The 24582-nt window shown below is 46.7% G+C and overlaps 1 protein-coding gene across 1 annotated transcript in view; it reads right to left on the reverse strand.

Moving 5' to 3' along the window:
- Positions 1-24582, reverse strand: part of PTPRT (protein tyrosine phosphatase receptor type T) — a 1006957-nt gene that overhangs the window by 40144 nt on the left and 942231 nt on the right. Inside the window, exons 17-19 of the mRNA XM_046677949.1 lie at positions 24086-24173; positions 9275-9351; positions 1058-1094 (exon numbers count right to left, since the gene is read on the reverse strand). Coding sequence (XP_046533905.1) covers positions 1058-1094; positions 9275-9351; positions 24086-24173 — 202 coding nt within the window. The remainder of the gene's footprint in view (positions 1-1057; positions 1095-9274; positions 9352-24085; positions 24174-24582) is intronic.

Raw genomic sequence — 24582 nt, forward strand, 5'->3', positions numbered from 1 at the left:
CTTCTCTTGTCCTTCTGCTCAGACCCTTTTCACTAGCCCCACTTTTCTGCTGACCCTTCACCTTATCTGGACTATATTACAGGTTAATAATATAGCTTAAGGGAATTTTCAAAAATTGGGCTGCAGAATCTCAGTGAGAGACAGGAAGGAAATTGGGGTGTGGAAGGTAGGAGGACAGAGAACTGCCAGGAGCCAGATGCTGAGAGCAAAAACAGAAAGGAGGAAAAAAAGTAGATAAGAAATTGGAGATAGGATCTCAGAGTCCAAAGTAATTTTCCGGGAAATTCCTCTTTCAATGTCTTGGGCAGTCATCATTTTTAAAATTACAAGAGTCATACCTGTATTTGATATAAAATTTTCAATGCCGTTTTTCTGTGAATATATGTATATGTAGGCATTTACTGTAATAAGCATCATATATATTATATGCATTTTCCCATGCCCTTAACAATTCTTACCAAGCATGACATTTTTCATAGCTGCATAATTTTCTGTAATATGGAAGTATCACACTTTATTTAATCAATCTACCAGTTGTTGGGCATTTAAGATTTCCCACTTTTTTCCTGTTATAGATGACACGGTGAAGAGAATCCTTACACATAAGTCACTGTCCACATATATAATTATCCACAGGATTTCCTCCCAGAAGGGTTTGAGAGGTATGATCAATACTAAGCCTTCTGAAAACATACTGGCGAGATGCTTTCTAGGACAGTTGGCTGCTTCTCTCTTCTGGGCACACACCCATTGAGGAGATAAGGCACTGACCGCTCCAGTTCTGGATGGTAGATATTGACGGCCCATGCCTGAGGCTGATGCTCTTGGTCCATCCTGCCTGATTATTTTCTAATGACACCTCCTTCCTCTCTTACTCATGTCCCTCCCCACTATAGGTGAACCTGTCACCTCCTTCCTTCCCAAAGAAACAAATGAACAATCTCAAGGACCTCTGGAAACTCTCCAGCCCTACTCTTATGTGACTTCTTTGCCCGTAGCTCATTCCTCTCCTCCAATGAAGGGCAAGGGCCCTTTAGAGGAAAAGGAGAGTGCTTACCTTGAGTTGCAATGTAGTGCCGAGGTCGATGGTACCCCTGGATAACAAGAGAAAAGTACAGTGAAAAGCCTCCAGTCAAAGGTTTCAAAGAGCATAATATTAATAACTTATCCTTTCCAAGACATGTTTTTCTCACAGGCAAAGTGAGAATAGAGTTAGACATTTCCCAGAGAAGTGACAAAGATTAAATAAGATAATACACATCAAGCACTGAGTAAATCACTAAATGATTATTATTATAGTTACTTGCGAGGTGCCCATGCCAGCTTGCCTTGGAGCTAGTGGACTGGGAGCAAAGACTGCATGGGCATCACTCATGCCCCTGCACCCAGAAAGAAGTGGAGAAAGACTTTTCAGGTTTTGGTGGGACATCACCCCCCAAAAAGTCTTTCCTGAGCCATGACTATATGCAGAACACTGCATGAAGCCCTGTAGGGCACCTGAAAGAAGAAAACAATTGCATTGTTGGCTCTTTGCATTACCAACAGTTAGAAAAAGAAAATTGGGAGTGAAACCACACTGCCTCTCTGTGCAACATAGATGGGCTTGGAATTAGTCCTGTTCATCGGGAAGGACCCTGTGTAGGTGTGACCTAGAGACTGATAAAGCCACTCTCTAATTCAGAGACCAGTTTCTGATTTCCCTGTACATTTCAGAGTGTTCCAACAGGCCTGCTGTGCTCTGGGTTGGAGTATCTCTAATGCTCCATAATCCTAATCACTGGGGAAGAGGTTGAAGGTGACCTTCTCTTTGGCCCAGGCATTGCATACATGGAGGATCCCCTTTCTTGTTACAGAGAAGTATATCCTATTGGATAGAAGTTCAAGTTTTGGAGACAGATCTGCATTCAGTATGTAACATTGAATGTAATTAATATTTATTTAATGAATAAATGAGTGAATGAATAAATGAATGGATAAATTTTTAAAAAGACAGATGATAATTATAGAGTATTATTGGTGGAGAGGTGGTTGACAACCCTGAAATCTACTTTCCTTTATGTTTAACCATCTTAGGAGAAAATAAGTCCTAAAGTTGGATGAATATTTATTTTTGTCTTTAACATTGGTGATCAGTCTTTCTGTCCTGTCGAGATGGATGAGCTGACTCAAAGCACCCTTCTTCAGGAAATAAGCCAGAATGACCATCTGTGTGGTTTACGGTGAAACAGACATGGCATCTGTGAAGTTCTGGATCCACTTTCTGATTCAAAGACTAGTTTTGGAGTCCCCTGTACATTTCTCTCCCTCATTCCACTTTCTCCATAAATATTTAGTAGGTACCTCCTAATTCCCAAACATACTCTAGTCAGGCCTGGGTTGATTGTATGAGCCCAAGGCCAGAACTGTTGGATTAACCACATATGAATCAAGAACCCCATTTAAACTCTTTGTTTGAGTGGTCCTATCTTTTCTAGTGAAGTTGTCAGCTCCTTGAAGACAAACACTACCCCTAAGTTTAAGAAAAAGTTCCCATGGAGCTTCACACAGTGTGAAACTCAGAGCAAATGCCCAATAAACCAGCGGCTCACAAACCAACTAGAAAGGCAGCAATGCAGGGTGGCTATGTGCATAGACTCTGGACCTAACTGCCTGGGTTTAAATCCTGGCTCTGCCCTCAAAGGCTGTGTGGTCTGGGGCAAGTTACTTAACCTTGCTGTCCCTCAATTGATTTTTTGCTATTAAATGGAGATATCAGCATTTATATCATAGCATATCTGTTGGGATTAAATAAGTTAATACAAGTTACTAGGTGCCAGGCACTATTCTAAGATTTAACGTATATATCTTTGCTATTGTTATTATTTTATTGTCTATTTGGCAAAGATTTATTGAGCGCCTACCACGACTAAAAGTCTATGCCGGCCACTAGGGGGACCCTGAAATGGTAAGCCACGCTCTCCCCTCTGCACACGAATGTGGTAAGAGCCCTCCTCTGTGACAGAGGCAGGAAGCAGACGAGAGGTAGGAAGAGTGATCTGTTCCTCCAAGTCAAGATGGACAAGGCTTCCCAAGCTCACAGGAAGAATTGGACTCTGGACGTTTTCTTGGGTAGGTTTGGGAATAGAAAGGAGTCTCCTAGAGCCTGGAAAGGCGTGCTTTCTCAAGTCCACCCTCTTCTGCTGTCCTCATCATCACCCCTCACAGCCCTCATCCTCCCTGACCAGGGCCACGGAACCAGCCTCTTGCTGACCTCCCTGCCTCCAGTCTGGTCCCACAGCCCACCTGTTTTCTGCCAGAGCGAATTTCCCAATGCACATCTGATTATGGTATTTCCCCACTTAAAAGCCTGCAATGGCTCCCCATTGCCTGCAGGATAATATCTGGGAGTAATCGTCTGTCTCCAGCCTCATTTCCTTATTTCCAGTCGTCCCTCTCCGTCCCCTCCCACGCACCCCATGTCCCAGCTTCCCCACACTGCACTTCAATTGATACCTCCTTCCTCCCAAGCGGGCCTGCAGGGCTTTGCATGTGCCCGATTAATGCACTTACAGCAGCTGCTGCAAGAAGTTTTTGTACTTTTCTCCTCCTGGGCCACGGGACCTGCCACCCAGAGTGGGTGCAGTTTTCAGGAGAGGCTGGTTGGTGGCATACATGCATGAATATGTCTTTGAGGTGAGGTTGGGACACTCCCTTAACGTACAGGCTGGAAGACAAAAGACTCTCTGGAGGAAACTGATTTGGAAGATTCTAATGTGCTTGGAAGTCAACGAGATGAAATTTTGAGCAAGAAATTCCCATTCCAGTTGTGGGATGAGATGACTTGGGTTCACTATTTGCATTTAATTGTTCACTCAGTCATTCAATATTCAATCAACAGGTGTTAATTGAGCATGTAGTACCATGTACAAGGCACTTGGAAATACAAAAGTGGACCAGATGGATGTGGGCTCTGCTTTTGAGCAGCTTACAGATATCAACTCACTGGGATAAGTGCACCCCAGGGGAAGATGTGGGGCTCTTTGGAGCTCCCATGGGGAGCTGACTCAGCCAAGGAGGCCAGAGAAGTGCTCTCTGAGGTGGCGGTTGCATTGGCTTCCTAAGCCTAGGTTGGGCATCTTGACATCCCTGTTATTCCCATTTCATCCCTTCAGAATAGCCTCAGTTTCCCACCCCTCTCCCATGGCTCACTGGCTGTCTTGCTCCTCTTCAGAAAGAATAGCCGTGTTTCCATCTAGAGTCTCAGCACTGGCCATTCCCTGTGCCTACTCTGTCCCCATATCACCCAGGCTTGCTCTTTCCCTCCATCCAGGCTTCTGCTTGGTTGTCAGTCACCTCCGCAGGGAGCCCTTCCCTCACTACCCTGTCAACCTATTTCCACTTTCTCTGGTTTCTTTTTCTTTAGCATACTTATCACCAAATGGCATAATGTTCTTTGTATATTTACATGCTTATTGTCTGTTTCTCCAGTTGAATGAGACCTCCAACAGAGCAGGACTGTCTCTGGCTTGTTCATGACTGTGTCCCCAGCACAGAGAAGGCAGCCCAGGCCATCAGCCTTGATAAATGCATATCAAATGAATGAATGTATGCATACTGTGTGCCTGTGCACACAGCATACTGCATCTAAGCAAAGAGACCTCCTCTGGCCTCCAAGAACCCATGCAGTCCCCAAAGAGAAAACATTCTAACCACGCAACTCCTCAGCACTGGAGATAAAAGGAAACCTATTGCTCAATTGGGGCTCCTCTGGGGATTTGCCAAGAGCTGGTACAGAAAACTTCCTAACCTTAAAAGAACTTTGAGTTCATTTAAGTCCCACCTACACAGCACGCAGCTCGACTGCAAACCAGCACTGGGCCTGCCTCCATCTGTCTGTGAGCAATGGAAAGAGGTTTGCATCCAAAACGCATTTATCTCACTCTGCACTCATGCATCTGTTACTTACTGGGGACCCAGATACGATATTTATTTCCAGACTGGTAATTTATAACAGATTCAAGTGGCCAATACATTCTCGGGTGTGCAAACAAAGCCGCCAGTGGGATGGTTCAGACAGTAGCAGAACCATGGCCTCTGGAGACACAGACAGGGCTGGCCCCATCCAGCTCATTATCCAAATGGGGTCGTTTTAATGGATCGTCCAGGTCCAATTGTGGATAAATGATTCTAGTGTGGGCAGTTAGCTCTATGGGGACTCAGGAGGATTTCAGCTGGGGTGGAGACCAGGGCAAAAGGGTGAGGACCTAGAGAGCTCTCTTGGGTGTGTCTTGCAGGGAATCCCCATAGCGACCCCAGGAATTTTAACTTTGCTGGAGCAGATGATAGGTTCACAACTAGTGTGAATCCCCTGCCCTCCATCCCATATTGGTAATATTGTGCTAGGAGGTGCTTGTCCTTGGTGTCTTCTCTGTCCCTCTGTTGGCCCTCTCTTCCCTTCCATGCTTTGCTTTGTGCCATGGGAGGCTGGCCTGTATGGACTACACCACGGGCTTCCATGCCCTCTGGCTTCTAGTTGGCTGGGTCAGTGGGGAGCAGAAGCAGGAGCTCACATGCCATGGGGAGGTTGGGGTGTGTGTTCTTTGAGATCTCCCCCATCAGGTCACCATGGGTCAGCCTTGACTCTCTATCAAAGGCTACAGCTCCTATCAGGCAGCCCTCTCCTCACAGTTACTCTCTCCCTCTCTAAGTCTGGAGCTCCCTGCAGTTGCTGGCCTGGGGATACTGCACCCCACCCTGTCAGATTCCCTTAATCCTCTTCCCACCCTTATTAAACTTTCCTCGGTTCCTCCCTTTGAGTGAGCCTCTGTTTCCAAGTGGCACCCTGAGAGATAGATACTTTACATCAGTTATCACATTCTTGTGGGGTAGTGTTATTATCTCATTTTACAGATATCAGAACGTGCAACTAATTTATCTAAAATCATAAAGCCAGTAAGCAGAAAGGCCTGGATTCAACAGGCTCTACAAGGACTGAATTCATGACTTTGGTCTCATGAGCCCTTGACTCTAACCATTGAGATCCAGCACAGAGTTCAGTGGCAGATATTAAGACAGCATCTAGCAGAGGCTGTTTGCTTGTCCACACAATCTACTTAAAGAGAGAGGGAGAAGGCTGTGGTGTGTCCTAGCTGGGCAGAGAAGTGGATTCTAGCTGTGTGACCTTGGGCAAGGCTCTTAACATTGACCGCTGGTTTCTTATCCTTAAAGACTTGCAGAATACATTGTAATGATAGAACCTGATAGAAATGGGAGGCGTTATTAGCACTGATGTTGCAGAGATTCACTTGCATTTCAGGCAATTTCATTTGTTGCTTATAAAACACTAAAGTGCGTCTCGGCTCCGACTGCATTCAGATGCTTACTCAACTTTGGATTGAGTGTCTGTCCTGGAAAGTGACTTTTACTGGAGGTTACTACTCAGACAACAAATGCCAGGTATGGCAACTCAGGCCACAGACCCTGCATGGACCATCGCCCTCAGGGCTGCCACATCCATTCAGCTGTAGAGAAGGTCAAGGAGAAATGGAAGGAACCAACTCAATCTGGTTTAGCATGTGCTGATCGAGTCCCCACTGAGTGCTGGGAGCAAGGTGTGTCTGGGAGAAGGTGGGGAGGGTTGGAGGAAGAGCCCTGGGCTGGGAGCCATTCAGGTCTGGTTCCTTGCCTGATTCTGCTGCTCACCAGCTGCATGGCTTTAGACAACCTTTGCAATCTCTTTAAACCTCAGCTTCGCTATCTGGAAAATGGGGGTGATTACTTACCTTGGAGGGCCATTGACAGGTCTTGATAAACTGACTCATTGAAAACCACCCACCATAGTGTCCAAGAGTGACTCATTTAGAGCCACTGGCTATCCTCATTGCTTTACTATTATTATTAAAACCAGCAGGGCATGGTGGGGGAGGCATCCCTGATTCAGACTCCTGCTCCCTCTTCCCTCACCTCTTAGCAGTGTGAGCCTGGATAAGTTACTTTCATCTGGAAATGGGTAGTAATGACGCTTACTTTGTGAGGTTGTGGTACTAGTTAAGGTAATGTTTGCAAATGAGAAATGATCACTAATTCTTCGTTTACTATCCATCCTTCTCGCTTGGCTGATTCTTACTTGTTGGCTAAGGCAGCATGGTGTCACCTCCTCCAGGAAAACTTCACGGACCACTCGCCCCCACCTCGAGGCCTTGATTCTTCTATGTGTTCCCATAGCCCCTGCTCTCAGAGGGTCTCTTTTCTTATCTGACTCTCTCACCAGACTCGAGTCCCCTTTAAGGTCTGTATTTCCAGCACACTGTGGAGGATCTGCTCAGTGTTTGTGAAATGAATACTAGATGCATGAAAGAAAAGCTGAAGGCATGATGAGTGAATGCTCAACTGTTTCGCGCCAGGTCAGAGATAGGCTATTCTGAACCAGCCATGTCCTTGTGAACTTTCTCAGAAGGGCCATAGTGACAGAGACCATGACCTCCACTGAAGCTCCAGCCCCAGTTCCTGACCACATGTAGGCCCTTCATTAGCCAGGGTCCAGACAGGGAACTAGAAACCACCCTAGGTGTTTCACACAGAGGGAATTCGGTATAGGGAGTTGGTTATATAGCTGATGGGGGAACAAAAATGCTAAACAGGGGACAGTGGGATGACCCAGAGATCAGCAGCAGCAGCAGGCTTTGACCATCCTTAGAACTAGTGGGATAATGGGAGACAAAGAAGCTGCCAGAGCCCAGGAGCTGCGACCACTTGGCCAACCTGGAACTCTCATGGGCCTGCTTGATGGAAGCGGAGGCAGAGACGGGATGTAGCTACTGCAGGAGCTGCCATGCAAAGAAGTGAGAGAGGAGGAGAAATATACTGGCTTCTTCCTTCTTCTTACCTTGCAATCTCCTATCAGTGCTTCCCTTGAAAGAGTCAGCTCACTCTCCTCCCTGCACCACACACACACACACACACTCACACACACACACCTGTAAAGCAGAGTGGGGAAGGACAAGGAATAGATCTGAGGGCAAACAGGCAAATGACCAACACAAGGTTCAATAAATATTTGCTGAATTAGTGAATCATCTGGCTCAGCCTAGATTATGGGGAATTCAAACGCATGCCCCTGCAGTTTATAGCTTGTCTATAAACACCCTTTGGAGTCAGAGGGGCCAAAGTGGATCTCTGAGCCACTTCATCAAGGTCTTTGGGCTCCTAGCTGAGGTTCTGAGAAGCCTGGCTTGAATCAGTCAGGCTGGGATGTCCATCCGGCCCCAGTGGCAATGCTCCTCCTTTGCAAACTCTCTCATGTCCATGGGCACTCAGCTCGGCTCCTGTTGTATTTAGGCCCTTGCTCAATAGGCTCGGAAATCCTGAAGCAGCCCCTTCCCTAATTGGGTTTCTTAATTCCAGACTCTCCTCCCTCTGATCTCTCTTCCCCTTGGTGACAGATAAGTCATCTGGAAGCTCAGCCCTGAACCGGTAACCTCCTTGATCAAAAACTTTCAACAGCTTTCTTTTGCCTACAGGATAAAGTCCAACTTCCTAGGTTTGATCATAAACCATCAAAGATGTGGCCCCAACCTCATTTTCCACTATTCCCATTAATGGTCTCTGCTCCCCTCACACTGAGCTGCTACATATCCTCTGCTTCCAGCTGCTACATCTCGGCTCATGCTGTTCTCTCGAAGAGAGAGAGCCCATCTTCCCCCTCTTTGATTTTAAATTCTACCTGTGCCTGAAGCTTTGGTTCACATCACATTGTGCATTCCTGATGGAAGAAGTGATTTCTTCCCCCACCTCTGAATCCCTGCAGCATTTTATCTGAACTTATGACACTTACCACTTTCTAGTTTGCCCTGGAATTATTGATGTGCACAGCTTAGCGTCCTGCTAAGGTTTTAGAGCATAGACATCGTGGCATTTTTAGCTTTACGTTCCCATAGCATCCAGCATACAGAAGGCACTTTTAAATTTTTGTTGCATAAATGGCTATATCTTCAAATGAATGAACGAATGGACAAATAGACACACATACAAATGACTTAATGGTTGAATGAACAAGCCTGGCAGTTGTCCTGGGGCCCTGCAGAGCAGGCTTCTCTGGCCAGGCTGAAAGAGGCTGTAGCTTTAGATGGGTAACCAACTTGAGTTACACTAGTCACACAATCAAAGAGGAGCCAGACCACCCTGGACATGTTCTGGGAGGTCCACCTTGTGGGGGAGACACTGGGGTCAGCCACAGAAGGTGAGCCTGCTGTCGTCAACCCCGGACCCCAGCTGCCCAGCCCTTGAAGACCCTCACATCAATGTAGTTGGCGTTGATGTAGTCAGAGTGTGGGTCTCCATCCAACACCAGCAACCTCACTCGGGAATGGTCATCTGCAGAGAGAGCAGAAAACAAGGAGACAGGTGATAAGAAGCTTTTGGTGAGGGGCGAGCACTGCCTTCCTTTAGAGCCACCATTTATTAACCACTGCAAATCAGGCATTGTGCTACTTCTGCACAAATTCTCTCGCTTAACCCCCAGCACCGCCCTCAGTTCTTATGCCCATTTACAGATGAGAAAGTTGAGGCTCAGGGAGATTACTGTGCCCTGAAAGGACCTGTATGTGCTTATTCTCTAACCTGCCCCTCTGATTCTGGTTTTGTCATTACCCATCTAGGCAAGTAGGTAGGTACTCAATCTGCTTGTTTAAGTCCTGGTAACTTTGTCATTAAAATGGGGCTGGAAATACTTTCTCCATAGCACAATGCAAGAGACACCATATGAAAACACTCGGGCTGCAAGGAGTGTTGAATTGGAATTAATATGCTCCATTTCCAAGCTTGCTTAAAAAAGGCAAATCTACTTATTTTCCACATGGGCACAAATTGCTTTTCTTTTGCTTCTTGGAGTCTTGTTGTAAACAGATTGTTGGCCACATATGGTTATCAATACTACCATTCAAGTGAAGCTGACTAAATCATTATAAAAGAGGTCATCAATAACTAAAGATCGTGTGACAGAGAATACCACTTCAAACACAATCTAGACATAACCAAGATTTGCAGGATTTCGTCGATCGTACACTTACTTCAAATAATGCCAAATAAAAACCATTAAAAAAACCTAGTACAGTGGAAGAATCAGGCTAATCCTTTACAATTAATTAAAGCATGCTCCGACATGCTAATAGACACACACAAATGAAACACCCGGCTGGGTCTGGTTGGCAGGAGAGGCTCAACTTGCCGGCTAGGTCACTGGGCACACAGCACCGATGTCGCTGCAACCACTGGCCAGCCCACCTTACTCTAGGGCATGAGTGGGGTTCTCAGCAAGCGGGCTGGAGAACTCTGGGTATCCCCAAGCGTCCCCAGGGGTCAAGGAGGTCAGGTCAGCTTATCCTGTTAGCCTTATACAGCACTTTGCAGTTTATAAGCTCAGCTAGTACTCCTGACTGGAAGCCCCTGAGAACAAGGACGTTATTTGTTGTGTTTCCTGACCCGTCCTCTGTACCTCCACGTGGGGCAGGTCCTCAACAAGTACTCTGTAAATGTATGAATGGCTCAGCTCACTGGACTCTCACAATGATCCTGGGAGAGAAGGAGGATGGGTGCTCTTAGCCCTTGTTACAAATGAGGAAACTGAGGCTTACAAGGACTCACTGGTCACATGGCCAGTGGATGGTGGAGCTTGGAAGAGTGGGGTTCTCTTAACTCTGAGGTCAGATACTCCTGCTTCCAAAGGTCTAAGCAGGATATTAGAAACTTCCTCAAGTGTACACAGCTGAGGGAATTAATGACAGAGAAGTGGCTACCCAGGAGATGGAAGAGTTGAGAAGCAAAACAGAGGAGGGTGAAGCAACTCAGATATAAGCACCAAGAAGGAGACATTATCTCCCCAGGGCTGGAGGGACAGAGGGAAGAGGCAGGGCTGCCAGAACTCAGAGGCTGGAGGGACGGAGGAAAGAGGTAGAGTTGCCAGAACTCAGGGCTGGGGCCCCCTGTGGAAACTGGAGCCACAGTGGGCTTCTCTCGGGGGAGCTGGAGGAAAGGAGGATCTTCCTTGGCTTCTAAAGAAGGCGCCTGTGAGTGGGACAGAGGGGGAGAAATACCCTGGCTTCTTCCTTTCTCCTGCCCTCCAACCTCCCACTAGTTCATGTCATTGGCCAAATGCAGCCAGAAGCCAGCTGATAAGAGAGACTGAGACATGTAACCTGCAGGGGTCCGTTCCCCGTGACAGAAAGTTAAGCAAGAGAAGGTAAGGAATGGATTGGAGGATGGACAAACAGGCCCAGGGCTGGCCAGGATACCATCCATATCCATTATTTAATTAACTAATCAATTAATTCAAAAATTATTCATTGAGTATCTCCTGTGTGTCAGGCAGTATGCTAGGCAGTGAGATACACTGGATGCCACTTTTATTCATCATAGGGAAGAGTTTAAGTGGAAGCAACTAGAGGGGGTAGGTGGGAGGTCTAAGTCACCCCTTTGGGTGGGTGGGAGAGTCGGGTGTGAAGTCGGGGAGGGGTTTGAAGGTAGCCTTTATGGAGTTCGTGGGAGCTATCAGACACTTTACATACATAATCTCACTCAATCGTTTATTCCTCAAAATAGCTCTATAGGTCATTATAATAACATCGTCATGATGTAGTATTATTCTTTCCATTTCACAGATGAAGAAACTGGGGCTCAGAGAGGTTAAGCAAGTCTCCCGTGTTACACAGTCTGTAAGTGGCAGAGCTGGGATTCCATCTCAGGTCTGACCCTGAACCCTTACTCCGTTCATACAGTGGGCTGCCCCTGGACCTCCAGCATCTTGCAGTTCTACTCCTGGAGTCTGTGCCAATGTTTGCTCCCCAGCTCCAGCAGTATTCTAGCCCCAGAGAGTGGGAGTTCCTGGGGGACATCCCGCCCAGCAGGGATTCAGATGAGGCCCAGCACCTGACTGAGCTCAGGCTGTTAACCTTGTTACCAGTGGTTACAAAAACTGTAAGACTTAAAAAAGTGAAAATGCATATTGTGTTTTCACTCAGTGGTCTCACTAATGACTTATTGATTCAAAAATCTCCTTTATTTATTGAATTATGCCTGCCCCTAGGGGGGCTATAGCACTGGAAGCAGAGATTCTGGTTTAAAGGAAAGGGAATTTTTTAAAATATAAAATGAAATTTAAAATCAGAAAGCAAAAATGATTAAAAACAAAACAAAAAGAAACAAACTTATTTCTTCCGGTTAAATATTCTTGAAGATGAAAGGTGCTTCCAACCAACAGAAGATGGTGTTGGCCAATCTCTCCTCTTCGTTCATTTATTAAGCAGACATTCACTGAGCACCCACTATGTGCAGGCTTGTTGAAGGGGCTAAAAAGTATTATCAAAATGATACTCACGCTTAGTGGATTTGATAGTGCAGTAGGGGAGACAGACTATACCAGAAGTGGAAATTCAAGATCTAGAAAGTGGGGAACAGAGGGCTTTGTGAAGTGATATGTGAATGAGGAATTAAAAGTGAATAGGGCTTGGCCAGTGGACAAGGAGGAAGGGTCTTTCCACCAGAGGGAACAGCAAGAGTGAAGGCAGAGATCCTGGAAAAGCAAGCACCTCGGGGAAGCTTCAAACAGTTTCGTGTCTTGTGAGCACAAAGTGCGAGGGGATTAGCAATAGGAGGAGAGACAGAGGAGGTGGGCGGGGGTTAGACTATAAAGGGCTCTCCAGGCCACTTTAGGGCACTTAGATGCAAGGAACCACACTGCGCTCTGCAGGGCATCGAAATACAGACTCTATTTTCTGAGACTGTGAAAGGCTATTTTAGTATGAAATGACCAAGATTCATTTCCACATGGGCTAATCTGGGGTAAGTAGGATACATTTTTAATATGTGATGTGATGTATGGAGCTGTGGGTCAGATCTGTGTTCAGATCTTAGCTCCATCACTTAGCAAGTCAACGATATCTTTTAGCCTTGGTTTTCTTAGCAAAACGGAGCCAATACTATATAGTTCACAGAATGTTGGGAGGATTAAATGAGGAAATGTGGGCATGAAAAGTGCTACGACATTAAGATAATGAAAAGACAAGCCACAGACTGGGAGAAAAATATTTGCAAAGACATATCTGATAAAGGACTTGTATCTAAAATATACAAAGAACTCTTAAAACTCAACAATAAGAAAACAAATAATCCAATTAAAAAAATGGGTAAAAGACCTGAATAGACACCCGACCAAAGAAGATATACAGATGGCAAATAAGCATATGAAAAGATGTTCAACAACATGTATGTCACTAGGGAACTGCAGATTAAAACAACGAGATACCTCTGCACACTTATTAGAATGGCCAAAATTCAGAACACAGACAACACCAAATGCTGATGAGGATGTGGAGCAACAGGAACTCTCATTCATTGCTGGTGGGAAAGCAAAATGGTACAGCCACTTTGGACAACAGTTTGGCAATTTCTTCCAAAACTAAATATACTCTTATCCTATGACCCAGCAATTGCTTTCCCTGGTGTTTACCCAAATGAGTCGAAAACTTATGTCCACACAAAAACCTGCACACAAATGTTTATAGCAGCTTTACTCACAATTGCCAAAACTTAGAAAAGGCCAAGACATCCTTAAATACGTGAGTGGATAAACTGGTATATCTATACAATGGAATAGGATCCAGCGATATAAGGAAATGGGTCATCAAGTCTTGAAGACATGGAGGAAACTTAAATGCATACTGCTAAGTTAAAAAAGGCAGTCTGAAAAGGCTTTACATTTCTGGACTTCAAGGTCTAGAAAGTGGGGGAATTGAAGGCTCTGTGAAGCGAAATGGGAATGAGGAATTAAAAGTGAGGAAGGCCTGACCGGTGGACAAGGAGGAAGTCTTCCTATCAGAGGGAAAGAGCAAGAGTGTTTCTAAGTCTACTACATTCTGGAAAAGGCAAAACTATAGAGACAGTGAAAAGATCAGTGGTTGCCAGGCACTTGGAGGGAGGGATGCATATGTGGAACACAGAGGATTTTTAGGGCTGTGAAATGATTCTGTATTATACTCTAACGGTGGATACATGTCATTATAAATCTGTAAATACCATAGACCTGTACAACACAAAGAGTGAACCCTAGTGTAAACTATGGACTTTAACCAATACTAATGGATCAATATTGGTCCATCAATCGTAACAACTGTTGTTACAATGATTCAAGATGTTAACAATGGGGGAAGTCAAATGTGGGTAGGGGGGACAGAATATATGGGAATTCTCTGTACATTCTGCTCAATTTTTCTGTAAATCTAAAACTCCCCTAAAAAAAGTGCTGGGTACACAGCAGGTGCTTAATAAATTGTGGTTGTGGGCTGGATGTGAGGCAGGCAGTGAGATGACGGCAGAGATAATTAGAAACAGCGCTTCCCATTTGCCCTTCGTACCAAATGTGAATCCATCTTTCTGCAGAGGCAAGAGCTATTGCCTGTATTCACTAAAGGGCAGAATGCAGCCACAGGTCCACCAGAAAGGCATTGCAAGAAGTAGCAGTGTCCTCATGGTTTATTTATTCCTTCTGGGAGATGCTAATATTATTTTGTGTCCTCTTCTTCTTCTCACTTTATATAATTAGAAGGATAAAAAATTGTGTTTATCCACACACACGGAGAAAGATGGGGCAGCGGGCAATGTGAAGGAGTTTATCCAAGGTAATTTACGAGCAGCCCAGAACGTTCATCATGCCCTATCTACATTTTGCAAGCTTGAAAAACAGCTAATTTGGTACTCCTCGTTTGATATTCAAGACAAGGAGAGGAGTTGAGAAGAGTCATGTAGGGGAGAAGCAAACCCCTCAAGGGTGGCGAGAGAGGAAGGTGCAGGAACCTGGCTCCACCCAGCTCTCAGCTGGGGTGGGAGGTGGCAAGAACTAGCTTGTGGGGAGGAGAGAATGGCTGACAGGCGGCAGATGGGAGACACAGCTGCAAAGACCTGTAGATCCAAAGAGCTTCCCTGAACATAGCTCTAGGGGAACAGAAACATCGTCCCTCTGGAATCAGTCTGTTCCTCGTAGTTTTAGGACAAAGACCAGTAGATTGTTGGTAAATGTTTTACAAATAGCTCTCCGGAGGAAAACAAGGCTCTGATCTGTGGTGTCTTCTGATTTCTGTGGTATAAATACTCCCACCATGATGGATTTCAAGCCACCAACATGGCATCCTCTAGCTCACAAAATTCCTGAAAATTTAGCCATCTGCTCTTACAAGCTGGCGTGGAGTGCCAGGACACCATCTGTCACTGGACACAGAAAAAAGCCTTACCACATCCCACATGCTTTGCCTGATCTGATGGTTTGTGATCTACTTCCCCATCCAGACTCATGCCTCTCCTCCTCACACACTACTCTGATAACTGTACCTTTCTTTCAGTTGCTCAAATACACAATGTCCACTCTGACATTGCACAGGGCCTTTGCACATACAAATGAATACTCCAAACCCTGTAAGGCTGACAACACCTCATTCTTTAGCTGTCAGCTCAATGCTCTTTCCTCAGGAAGGCTCCTATGATCTCTGCACCCCAGACTCTGATAGCTCCCTGTATTTTTCTTCAGAACTCTTAGAGCAGTTGTATTTCTGTGACTTTCTGATTGACCCATGGCTCCCCTTCACACCCTATTTAAGGAAGGCACCCTATTCACTGAACTCCTCTACAGCGTGTGACACACAGCAGGTGCTCAACAATGATCGGTTCAAAAAATGCGTTCATCTTTGTGTCTGAAAAGCTGAGAGCAAGAAGGGGCAGTGCTCCTTGCTTATAACCATACAGTTGATTTTAGGTAAGCTGGCCTGGGACCCAAGGCTCTTCCCTCTACACAAGGCTGGCAGAGTATGCCTGGATCCTGTGTTCAAATTCTTCCTCCTCCCATGGCTGACCCCTTACCCCACCTTCCGATCCAGTCTATTCTGCCCCAAGATTGGCAGCCAGTTCAGGCCTTCAGCGGGATGGAGGTGAGGAATTAAGTGGCTCTGGAGGCAAACCTGAGTTCTGTCACTCACTAACCGTATCACCTGGGGCAAGCTACTTACCTCCCCTGGGCCTCAGTTTACCCAACAATAACATCAAAATCATAGCTACCTTCGCAGACCTGTTGCAAGGATTATAAGGGGTAAGATATGAAAGCACCTGGTGCGTTGTAAAAAATCAACAGAAATATGAAAATTCAGTTTTCTTATTATTCTAGACCAGTGGTTCTCAAAATGTAGTCCCTTGACCAACAGCATCAGCAAGATGCTGTTAGAACTTGTTAGAACTTGTCAGAAATGCAAATTCTTGAGTCCCAGCCCAGACCAGCTGAATTAGAAACTCCGAGGTGGGGCCGAGTAACATGTATTTTAACAGGCCCTTCAGGAGATTCTGATGCACACCCAGGCTTGAATATTTACCAGAGAGGTGCCCTGGCTATTCACTTCTATTTGTCTTGGGAAAGACCAAAAGATCTTATTGTACTGGGCCATGAGACTAGAGACCCATCTTGAGTTAGGGGTGAGAGAGAGGAATTTACCTGTGTGGAGTGCATAAGATGTTCCACGCACTAGTCCAGAAGCCTTAAGGATGCTATGCCATTTGGTTCTCATTGTAATCCTGTGAGGTATACATAGCATCATCCCATTTTGGGAATGAGAAACTCAAGGCTCCAAGAAGTTTAACAACTCAGGAGGTGGTATAAGTTTGAGAGCTTCCTTGTCGAGTGGTGGGGTCCCTACTCTTCCTGGAACCCTGAGACTCATTGCCTCCATGCTCCTTCCATGCCAATTCTGACTCTAACACTGTCCCATCCTATTGTGTTCCCACGCCCACCCCAGAAGAGAGGACTCATTTTCTTCCTTTGCACAGTTCTAACTCTCAAAACAAACCACAGCTCCTCCTCCCTTCCTCCATCATCAAAGGCAACCCAATAAATTGGTCTTCTCAAGTCACATCCCCTTAAAGAGAGAATCACTCCAGAGGGGTGGGTTTGGGGAGAGACTATCATTTGATACATGATGTTCTTTCTTCCTGTCTTCTGGGCACTTAAGGAGGGTAAAGAAAAGGTGCAATTTTTCAGAGAAAAGAGATTTGACTCATTACAATGAATTGTGGAGCTGAAAAATCATTTCCTAGAAGTATTGGAAATGTTAATGCCATCATCTTGCACGAGTGGATGGGGAGGAGGCAGGTAATTCCACCGAGACTGCCTGGTACCTCATTGAAGCTAAAGGTCTGCACATTCAATCTTGATTGAATTACCATTATCAAGAGAGAGGGTGGCTTGGGTGTGAGAGGGAAACAGCCTGACACTCTGTGCACCTCTTCATTCTGCCAATTCCATGCTGGCTGAGGTTGGGCGCTCCCCTCTGCAGGGCCCTGCGAGGAGCTGCTCCAACAGATGAAGCCTTTGGGGGAGTAGAGGAGGCTTAAGCACAGAGGGGCAGAGAATTGAGAGAAGTTAGAGGGACAGTGACCCAGCTGATGAGTTCATTGATTCATCCTAAGCAGGCTGTCCAGCCCATACCCTACTAAGGGAACTTTCTGAAGAAAGGGGAGAATGTTCCTTATTTGGATTCCTTTGGAAGCAGAATCTGAGACCAAGATTTGAGTGCAAGCACGATCTGAGAGGTGATCCCAGGAAACATCAGAAAGAGAATGGGAAGTGAGATAGAGAAAGGAAGGAATCCAATAAGGCATGTGTCATCAAGTAAGCTATGAATGTAGACAACTGGGGCTTAATCCTGTTAGGGAGCTCCAGGAGATAGTGCAAACACGCACTTCCAAGTTTATTCCTCTCCAAGGGAGCGGGAGCTGGGGAATTTGTACATCTACCCCTGTCAGTCATCAGATGGGGGCTGCTCCTGGGGATTTACTTTCCCGGCACTTTCAGCCTGCCCTGTAAGCAGGCAGAGAGGGCTCCAGTGGCCAGAACAAGTCCCCAGAAAAAGAGACATAGGCAGTGGCAGTAGGAACTAGGGTCAGCATGTATGGAAGTGGTGGATGTTGGGGGATATGGCAGGTGACTTCTGTACCAGGATCGGTTTGTAGGGCCCAGGTAAGAGCCATCCTCAGAGTTAGCAAAGGAGAATGGAGCCCGAGAGCTGGGAACGCCGAACGAGGCACTCATTTTGTCATCCTAGCTCTGTCTTTCCAGGAATCAGCAGAGAAACCGCCGTGAAAAAACTCCTCTGGGTTTGTTTGGAACCCGAATTCCTCCCTGGAAGTGAGAATGGCCTCTCCAAAGAGCTCATCCCAGTCTGCCATCTGTTCTGAGGTCAGAGGCCTCAGCACATTCTCTCCCAAAATCATGGATGTGTCTTGATGCAGAGAGACTCCTAGGTAGGGAGCACGTGGCGCCCTGGCAGGCACGAGCCCAGCTCTGCCCTAGAGACTTGCTGTGTGACCTTGGGTAGGGGTTCTACATCTCTGGGCCATCGCTCCTTGCCTGTGAACTCAACGAGGCTAGACTAAGTTTCATCTAGGTTTAAAAGTCTATGCACCAGATTCAGATTCAATATCTATTCACCTTAATTTGCCATTTTTGCAATGGGAGATGAGAAACTGAGGGTCAGAGAGATGAAGTCACCTCACTCAAGGTCATGCACCAGGTGAAGGGCAGAACTAAGACTAGCACTCAGGTCTGCCTGACTCCATGTCCAATAAACCTATACATCTGTTGTCTTAGATTAAGGGGAAAGAAGTCTCAGAAAACGTCCCAGGTATCTTGTTTGCCCTTCAGACCCTCTCTCCAGCCTTCTGCACCTGGCCCCCTATCCAGGCGGCTGATATCTGTGGACAAGACTGGAGGTTCTCAACCTTGAACGTGCATCAGGCTTACCTGGAGGCTTTTCAAAACACAGATTGCTGGACCCCACCCTCAGAATTCCTGGTTTGGTAGGTCTGGGGCGCAGCCCAAGAAAGATTTCTAACAAGTTCCCAGGTGCTGCTGCTGCAGGGACCACACTTCGAGAACCACTGAACTAGGCTCACTCGTCCTCTGGCATCTGGCCGGGTTTAGCCCATGGAGAGCACAGGCAGGAGACTGGAGGAGGGGGCACTCCTTGCTTCAGTTCCCTTTGTTGAGGTCACGATGGGCGGGCGGCAGCGCCACTGAAGGTCGCACCTCTGGTCAGGTCTTCTCTCTTTCTCCGCATCCTGGTAACCTCTCCCACTGCATCCTCTGTGGGTGGGGATGCTAGTTAGCTCCAGGGTTCTGCACTATCCCTTGTAGTCTCTCTACACCTAGTTCCCACCTTTATAAGCAATCTCTTGAATAAATTCTCCTCAAATCACCCTATTTGAGGGTCCCATCTGTGTCCTGCTGGGACCCTGACAGATCCCAGAAGGCAAGCCTCATTTTATAAAACTTGCAACTCCTGAGATCACTTCCCCTCTTCAGTGTCCTTTCCTTCCTGCCAATCCAGGAAGCACCCTCTAGAACTTCCACGTGGGGAGCGCTTTGGTATTCTTGAAATTTCCTGTGTCCGCAATTTCTGCCCCAGAGCTACTTGAAAGCAAAGCACTCTTTGCACATTTCCCTCATTGATTTCCTTCCCTTTCCCTTTCTTTCTATGTACACTCCCTGAAAACCCCACAGTCCCTATTACTAACTTCTAAACAGAAGCATTTGGAAGAAAGGGCTTATTTAGCCAAGGTTTTGCTCTCATTCTTCCTCTTGCAGGCGGTGCCCTCCCTCCTCGTCCCTTCCATCTTTTCTGTTCTTCCTGGCCTGGGCCTTTGTCCACCACTCCAGCCTCTCAGGGCTCTGGGTTCCTTAAGATGCTAATCACACCCAGTGTTCTTCTTGTGCCAAGAATATTTCTATTTATCGAGGCATGGCACACTTTGCCTTTGGGAGGGACACACACAAGGGCAGGAACACTGTTCATTCCTCGGGGCTGTTTCTCTTTTACCTTTCTCATTTCCATTCCAAGACTTTTTTTTTTTTTTTCCCTTGGTTCCCCTTTATGTCTTCTGCTGCTTTTGAATCCACTGGTTAGCTCAGCACCGTCTCCTTTCAGTACTGAGTACAGACCTGCTCCAGCCCTGATCTGTTGCAGAATTATTAACCCTTAAATTAGAAAGGAGATTCAGGTTTATTGAGGCCCCTCAAGATGATATCACTAGGTGTTTGAATTCCCTCGACCTCCATTTGGGTTTCCCCAGAACTAGATGTAAGAGGAGGATTCCAGCGCAAGTAGTTTATATGGAGGAGAAGGGGACACCAGTAGGAAACAGGAGGAGTAAGACAGCCAAGAGAAGGTAGACTGGAAGGGGTGAGTTTTCAAGCCCAGTAAGACTGTGGGCAACTGCAGCCTCCTCCCCAGAGAGACTCTGGAAAAAGGTTTAGAACGCCTGCCCGCCCCCCCACCTGCCCCGCAGTGGGAGGGTAAGGAGCTGGGCTATTTCATGGTCCATGGCCTTGTGCGAGGACAGAGCATCCTTGCCAGCTTTGGAGAAAGTCCTTGGGTAAAGAGATGCAGACAGGGCAGGTCTAAGGCGGAACAAGTGAGCACCTAGGACACACACTTTAACGAGGCACTCACCCTCAGGGTCGTGCAAATGCAGGGTCAACAGCTGCGACTGGGGCATCCTTGAATGTTGCATGCTGGGTGCCTTGCCCGCCTCCCCCTCGTCCTGGCCCTGGATATGGGTACTACCAGATGGTGTTACTGCACAGCAAGGTGGTGAGGCCGTGGGTGTGGGTGGGACACTGACAGCATCTTCTGTACCCCCAGTGATGGAGTTCTAATCCCCCTTATTGTTTTTTCTTGCTGCCTGGCATCCTGCCTTTTCAGATGCAGCTCTCAGAGGGATGGAATTGTTTTCTTCCTTTCCCTCTGCGTCCCGTCTCTACACTCTCTTCATCAGGCTCAGCATCTTTCCCTACTGGAATATCATTGTTCCAGGTGTCGTCCTGGTCCAGCCTCCTCCATCTAACCCTTATGGGTGTTCTCTATTTTATTTGGGAAGCCAGAAGGGAAAGACCCACTGCTCAAGCTCTTCAGGCTCTTGCTGAGTCTGCGCTTTGCAAGATTTAGTTCTTATTTACTGAGCACCAACCATATGCCAGGTTTGGGGAAACATGAGTGCAAGATAGTCATGGTCCTGCTGTCACAGAGCATCTAGTCCAGTGAGGGAGTCAGGCAGTCAACAGAGAGTGGTCCAAATGCCTCTCAATCACAATGATGACGAGGGCTAAGGATGAGAAATGTATCATGCTCTAGCAGTGAATAATGGAGTTTTGATGAAATTCGAAGAGTCAGAAGGATTCTCTGAGGAATTAATGACTGAACTAAGATCTGAAGAATAAGTAGAACTTAGTAGGGCAAAGAGAGGAGGGAAGGGCACTTTGATAGAACAGAATGTGCAAAGTCCTTGTGGCATGGATGAGCATGGAAAACTCAATGGACTGAATGAAGGCCAGTGTGGCTTCACAGAGGAGACCGTGATGGAGAGGACACAATGTGAAGTGGGACTGGAGAGGCAGCTGAGGGCTGTGGATAAGGAGTGCTTGAGTGAAGGGAAGCCATCTGAGGGTTTTCAGCAGGAAAATGACATGGTCCAATTCATGTTTTGAGGAGGTCCCTCTGGCTTCTGTCAGAGATCAGATAGATAGAAAGTTGGGAGCAAAATCAGATGTGGAGCAACCAGGAAGGAGGCTGGACTGGTGAGAGCTGATGCTGGCTCAGGCAAGGGTGCTGAGTGCAGAGGGTGAGCGGTGGGAGGTCCAGATACATGCACAGCTTTGCTTCTCACCATCGGACCCCGCAGGCTTTGGCCCAGATACCAGCCTGGGTACCAGCCTGGATATCCCCATCTCTCAGGGAGGCAGGGTCTCTTCACTGGGCTCTAGTCATTTAGTTTTTCTTACCTGCCCAACACCCCAGGAGGAAGACCCTGAGAGCTAGTGCCTCCTTATAGAGAGCGAGTATCAAATTTATGCTCATTTGACAGAGAGAAGACTAAGGTTTAGCATGATCCCCAAGATGTCGTGGCTTATAATTTAGTGGACCCTACCTGAACTCACAGTCTGATGGGGGAACAGACAAGAAAGCAGATATTCTAGGGCACAGTATGCACAGTGCTCGAGCAGAGGATGGTCAGAGCGAGCAGCCACCTGTGCCCAGAATGGGAGCTCCCTGGGAGCACAGACTGAGGGTCCCAGAGCCCAGCTCAGGGCCTGGCTCAGAGGAGGTACACACATCGTAAGTCTTAATACACACTTCCTGATGGATTGAACATCTCTTTCCAACACTTCCCTTACAAGAAATCCTGCTGTCTGCATTACTATCTTCCAAGACACAAATTACAAATGTTTTCTAATTAGTTCTACCATTCACAGCCCATTCCTAAATCAGCACAGGAAACAGCTAAGCTAAAACTTCTGCCTCTTTCTTCCTTTACAAGCTGCCTGTAGCTTACGCTTTCTTCCTCCAAGCTTTTTCTTAGGCAATGTCTAGACAGTTAAACAAAACAAAACAAAACACGGAACTGTGCTAGAAATAATTTGTTATTCAGGATTTTTTTTTCTCACTGAACTGGGGTACCCTGAGAGCTGAGACCAAGGAATGCTATGCACCCAACTGGTGAGATGTCAAAAGGTCCAGGCTGGCTACACTGTGGCAGACAAAGGCTGTTGTAGACTCCTGTGCTAATCAGAATATATGCTTAGCATTTTGTATGGGGTAACTCTGCCCTCTCTGTTATGTTGCTTCGAAGGCTGTACATACCAATATTTGGCAGTGACAACACTTGTGTGTAACCTGTGCATGGTCTTCAGTTCTATGGCAGTCTCCTCTGAGAAATCAACACTATGTACGAGTCACACACAACTATTGTTACTGCCTTTGTTTAGGCCTCATCATCCCTTGCTGGGATATCTGCAGTAGCCTTCTAACTGGTCCTTCTGCCTCCAGCCTCTCCCAATCTAACCCACCCTCCCAATCAGCTATCCTAGTGATCTTTCCAAAACAGACATCTGATCACACCCTACCCTTCCCCAACCTGGCTTATTCCATGTGCCCACATGGGGATTCAGTGAATCCTGGTTAAAATAAGGTGGAAAGATATATCCACACTGCTCATCAGTGACTCTAAGGAAGTGACTCTATGGCTAAGAGTAATGGTGCCAGGCACTGTGCCAAGGGCTTTATGTACGTTTTCCCAGCGATTCTCTATTATTTTCATCATTTTAAAGGTGAGGGAACTGAAGCTTAGCGAGGTCAGGTACCTGCTCAGTGCCCCACGGCTGGGATAAAAGCCGAGGCAGTTTGATTCCAGAGGGTTCTAACTACTCTGCACCACTGCCTTTATCAAATCACACACAAGGGTTGCCTATAGGAATGCTAAAACTCATTGTTGAGCAAAAGTCAGTGTCCTTTCATGCCTCCCCTAGCTCCGCACAGAACATGCTTTCTGCCTGCAGGCTCAGTGCCACCAAATGCCTGTGCCAATGCAGGCCTGGAGTGGCACACACTCACCTTAGAGACCCTGTCCCATTAGCAGTGGGGTCTGACAGAAGTCATAATGCCCTAAACCCTGTCTCTTGTGGGACCAGAGTAGTCTTGGGTTCTTTTGAGCCCTGAGCTGGCTGCTCCCCAAACCCTCAGACTTAAGTGAGAGTTTCTGGCTCCTTCTGAGCATCAATTCTTGCTTGGGACTCTACATTCTTAGAGTAGCACTATTCTCTTGCTAGATGTTCTCAGCTCCTTCCTCATGGGCTGGATCTTGCTCCTCATCCCAAATTGCTGCCAGGGTGGTACTCTGAATTACAGGAACTGCTGGGAACACAGGAGAATCATTTTGGCTGAGCTTCCTCCCCAACCTGAGGAATTCTTGACTGGGCAATGCCAGGCAAGACCCAGCCTTCAGAGCTCCCTGGATCTGCTCTGCCTGGACCCAGCTCCCCTCCTGCCCGCTCTGGTTGAGATGAGCCAGGCTCTCTCATCTAGGCCAGGTAGGACAGGGAGGCTGAAAGAGAGCTCCCAGCTTGGCATGTGGACCTAAAGCTGGAAACATCAAGGATTATTAGATAACAAATTCCAGATAAATAACAGTAATAGCTTCTTTTACTCTATGTCCCCAAAGCCTGGGGTCCTCCCAGCAGGGCACCTACAGGATATTATGTTCCCGTATCGATTCTTATTGCGGTTTTCATCCTCTTTGGCTGTGTCCCACGAAGCTGTCTGCCCCTCCGGTAAGGCCTAAAAAGAAAGGACGGAATGGTTAGAATGGTCTGAAATAGGAGTTTTATCCAGGTGTAGATGAGCCAATGGGGAAAGGGAGACCCACTGTGATGAGTCACTTAGTATAAAGGGCTGTCCGTTCCTGGGTGGGGCCTGGAGAGAACGTGGACTCAGTCCCTCCATGGACTTATTCACTTGTTCATTGAATCAAATGCTATTGATGTCTTCTCTGTGTCATGAGCCCAAATCTGGTCCAGTAGGGGAGTCATTTGTCCATTCATGTACCCATTCACTCACTTTATTGAGTCTCTAATAAGTTTTTGTCACTGTTATAGGTACTCGGGATACAGTGAAAAAGACAAAGTCCCCCTTGAGCTTCCAGTCAACTGGGAGATGCAGCAAATGAACAAGCAAACACACATAATTT

Source organism: Equus quagga, chromosome 12 (assembly GCF_021613505.1).
Source record: "Equus quagga isolate Etosha38 chromosome 12, UCLA_HA_Equagga_1.0, whole genome shotgun sequence".
NCBI lineage: Eukaryota > Metazoa > Chordata > Mammalia > Perissodactyla > Equidae > Equus > Equus quagga.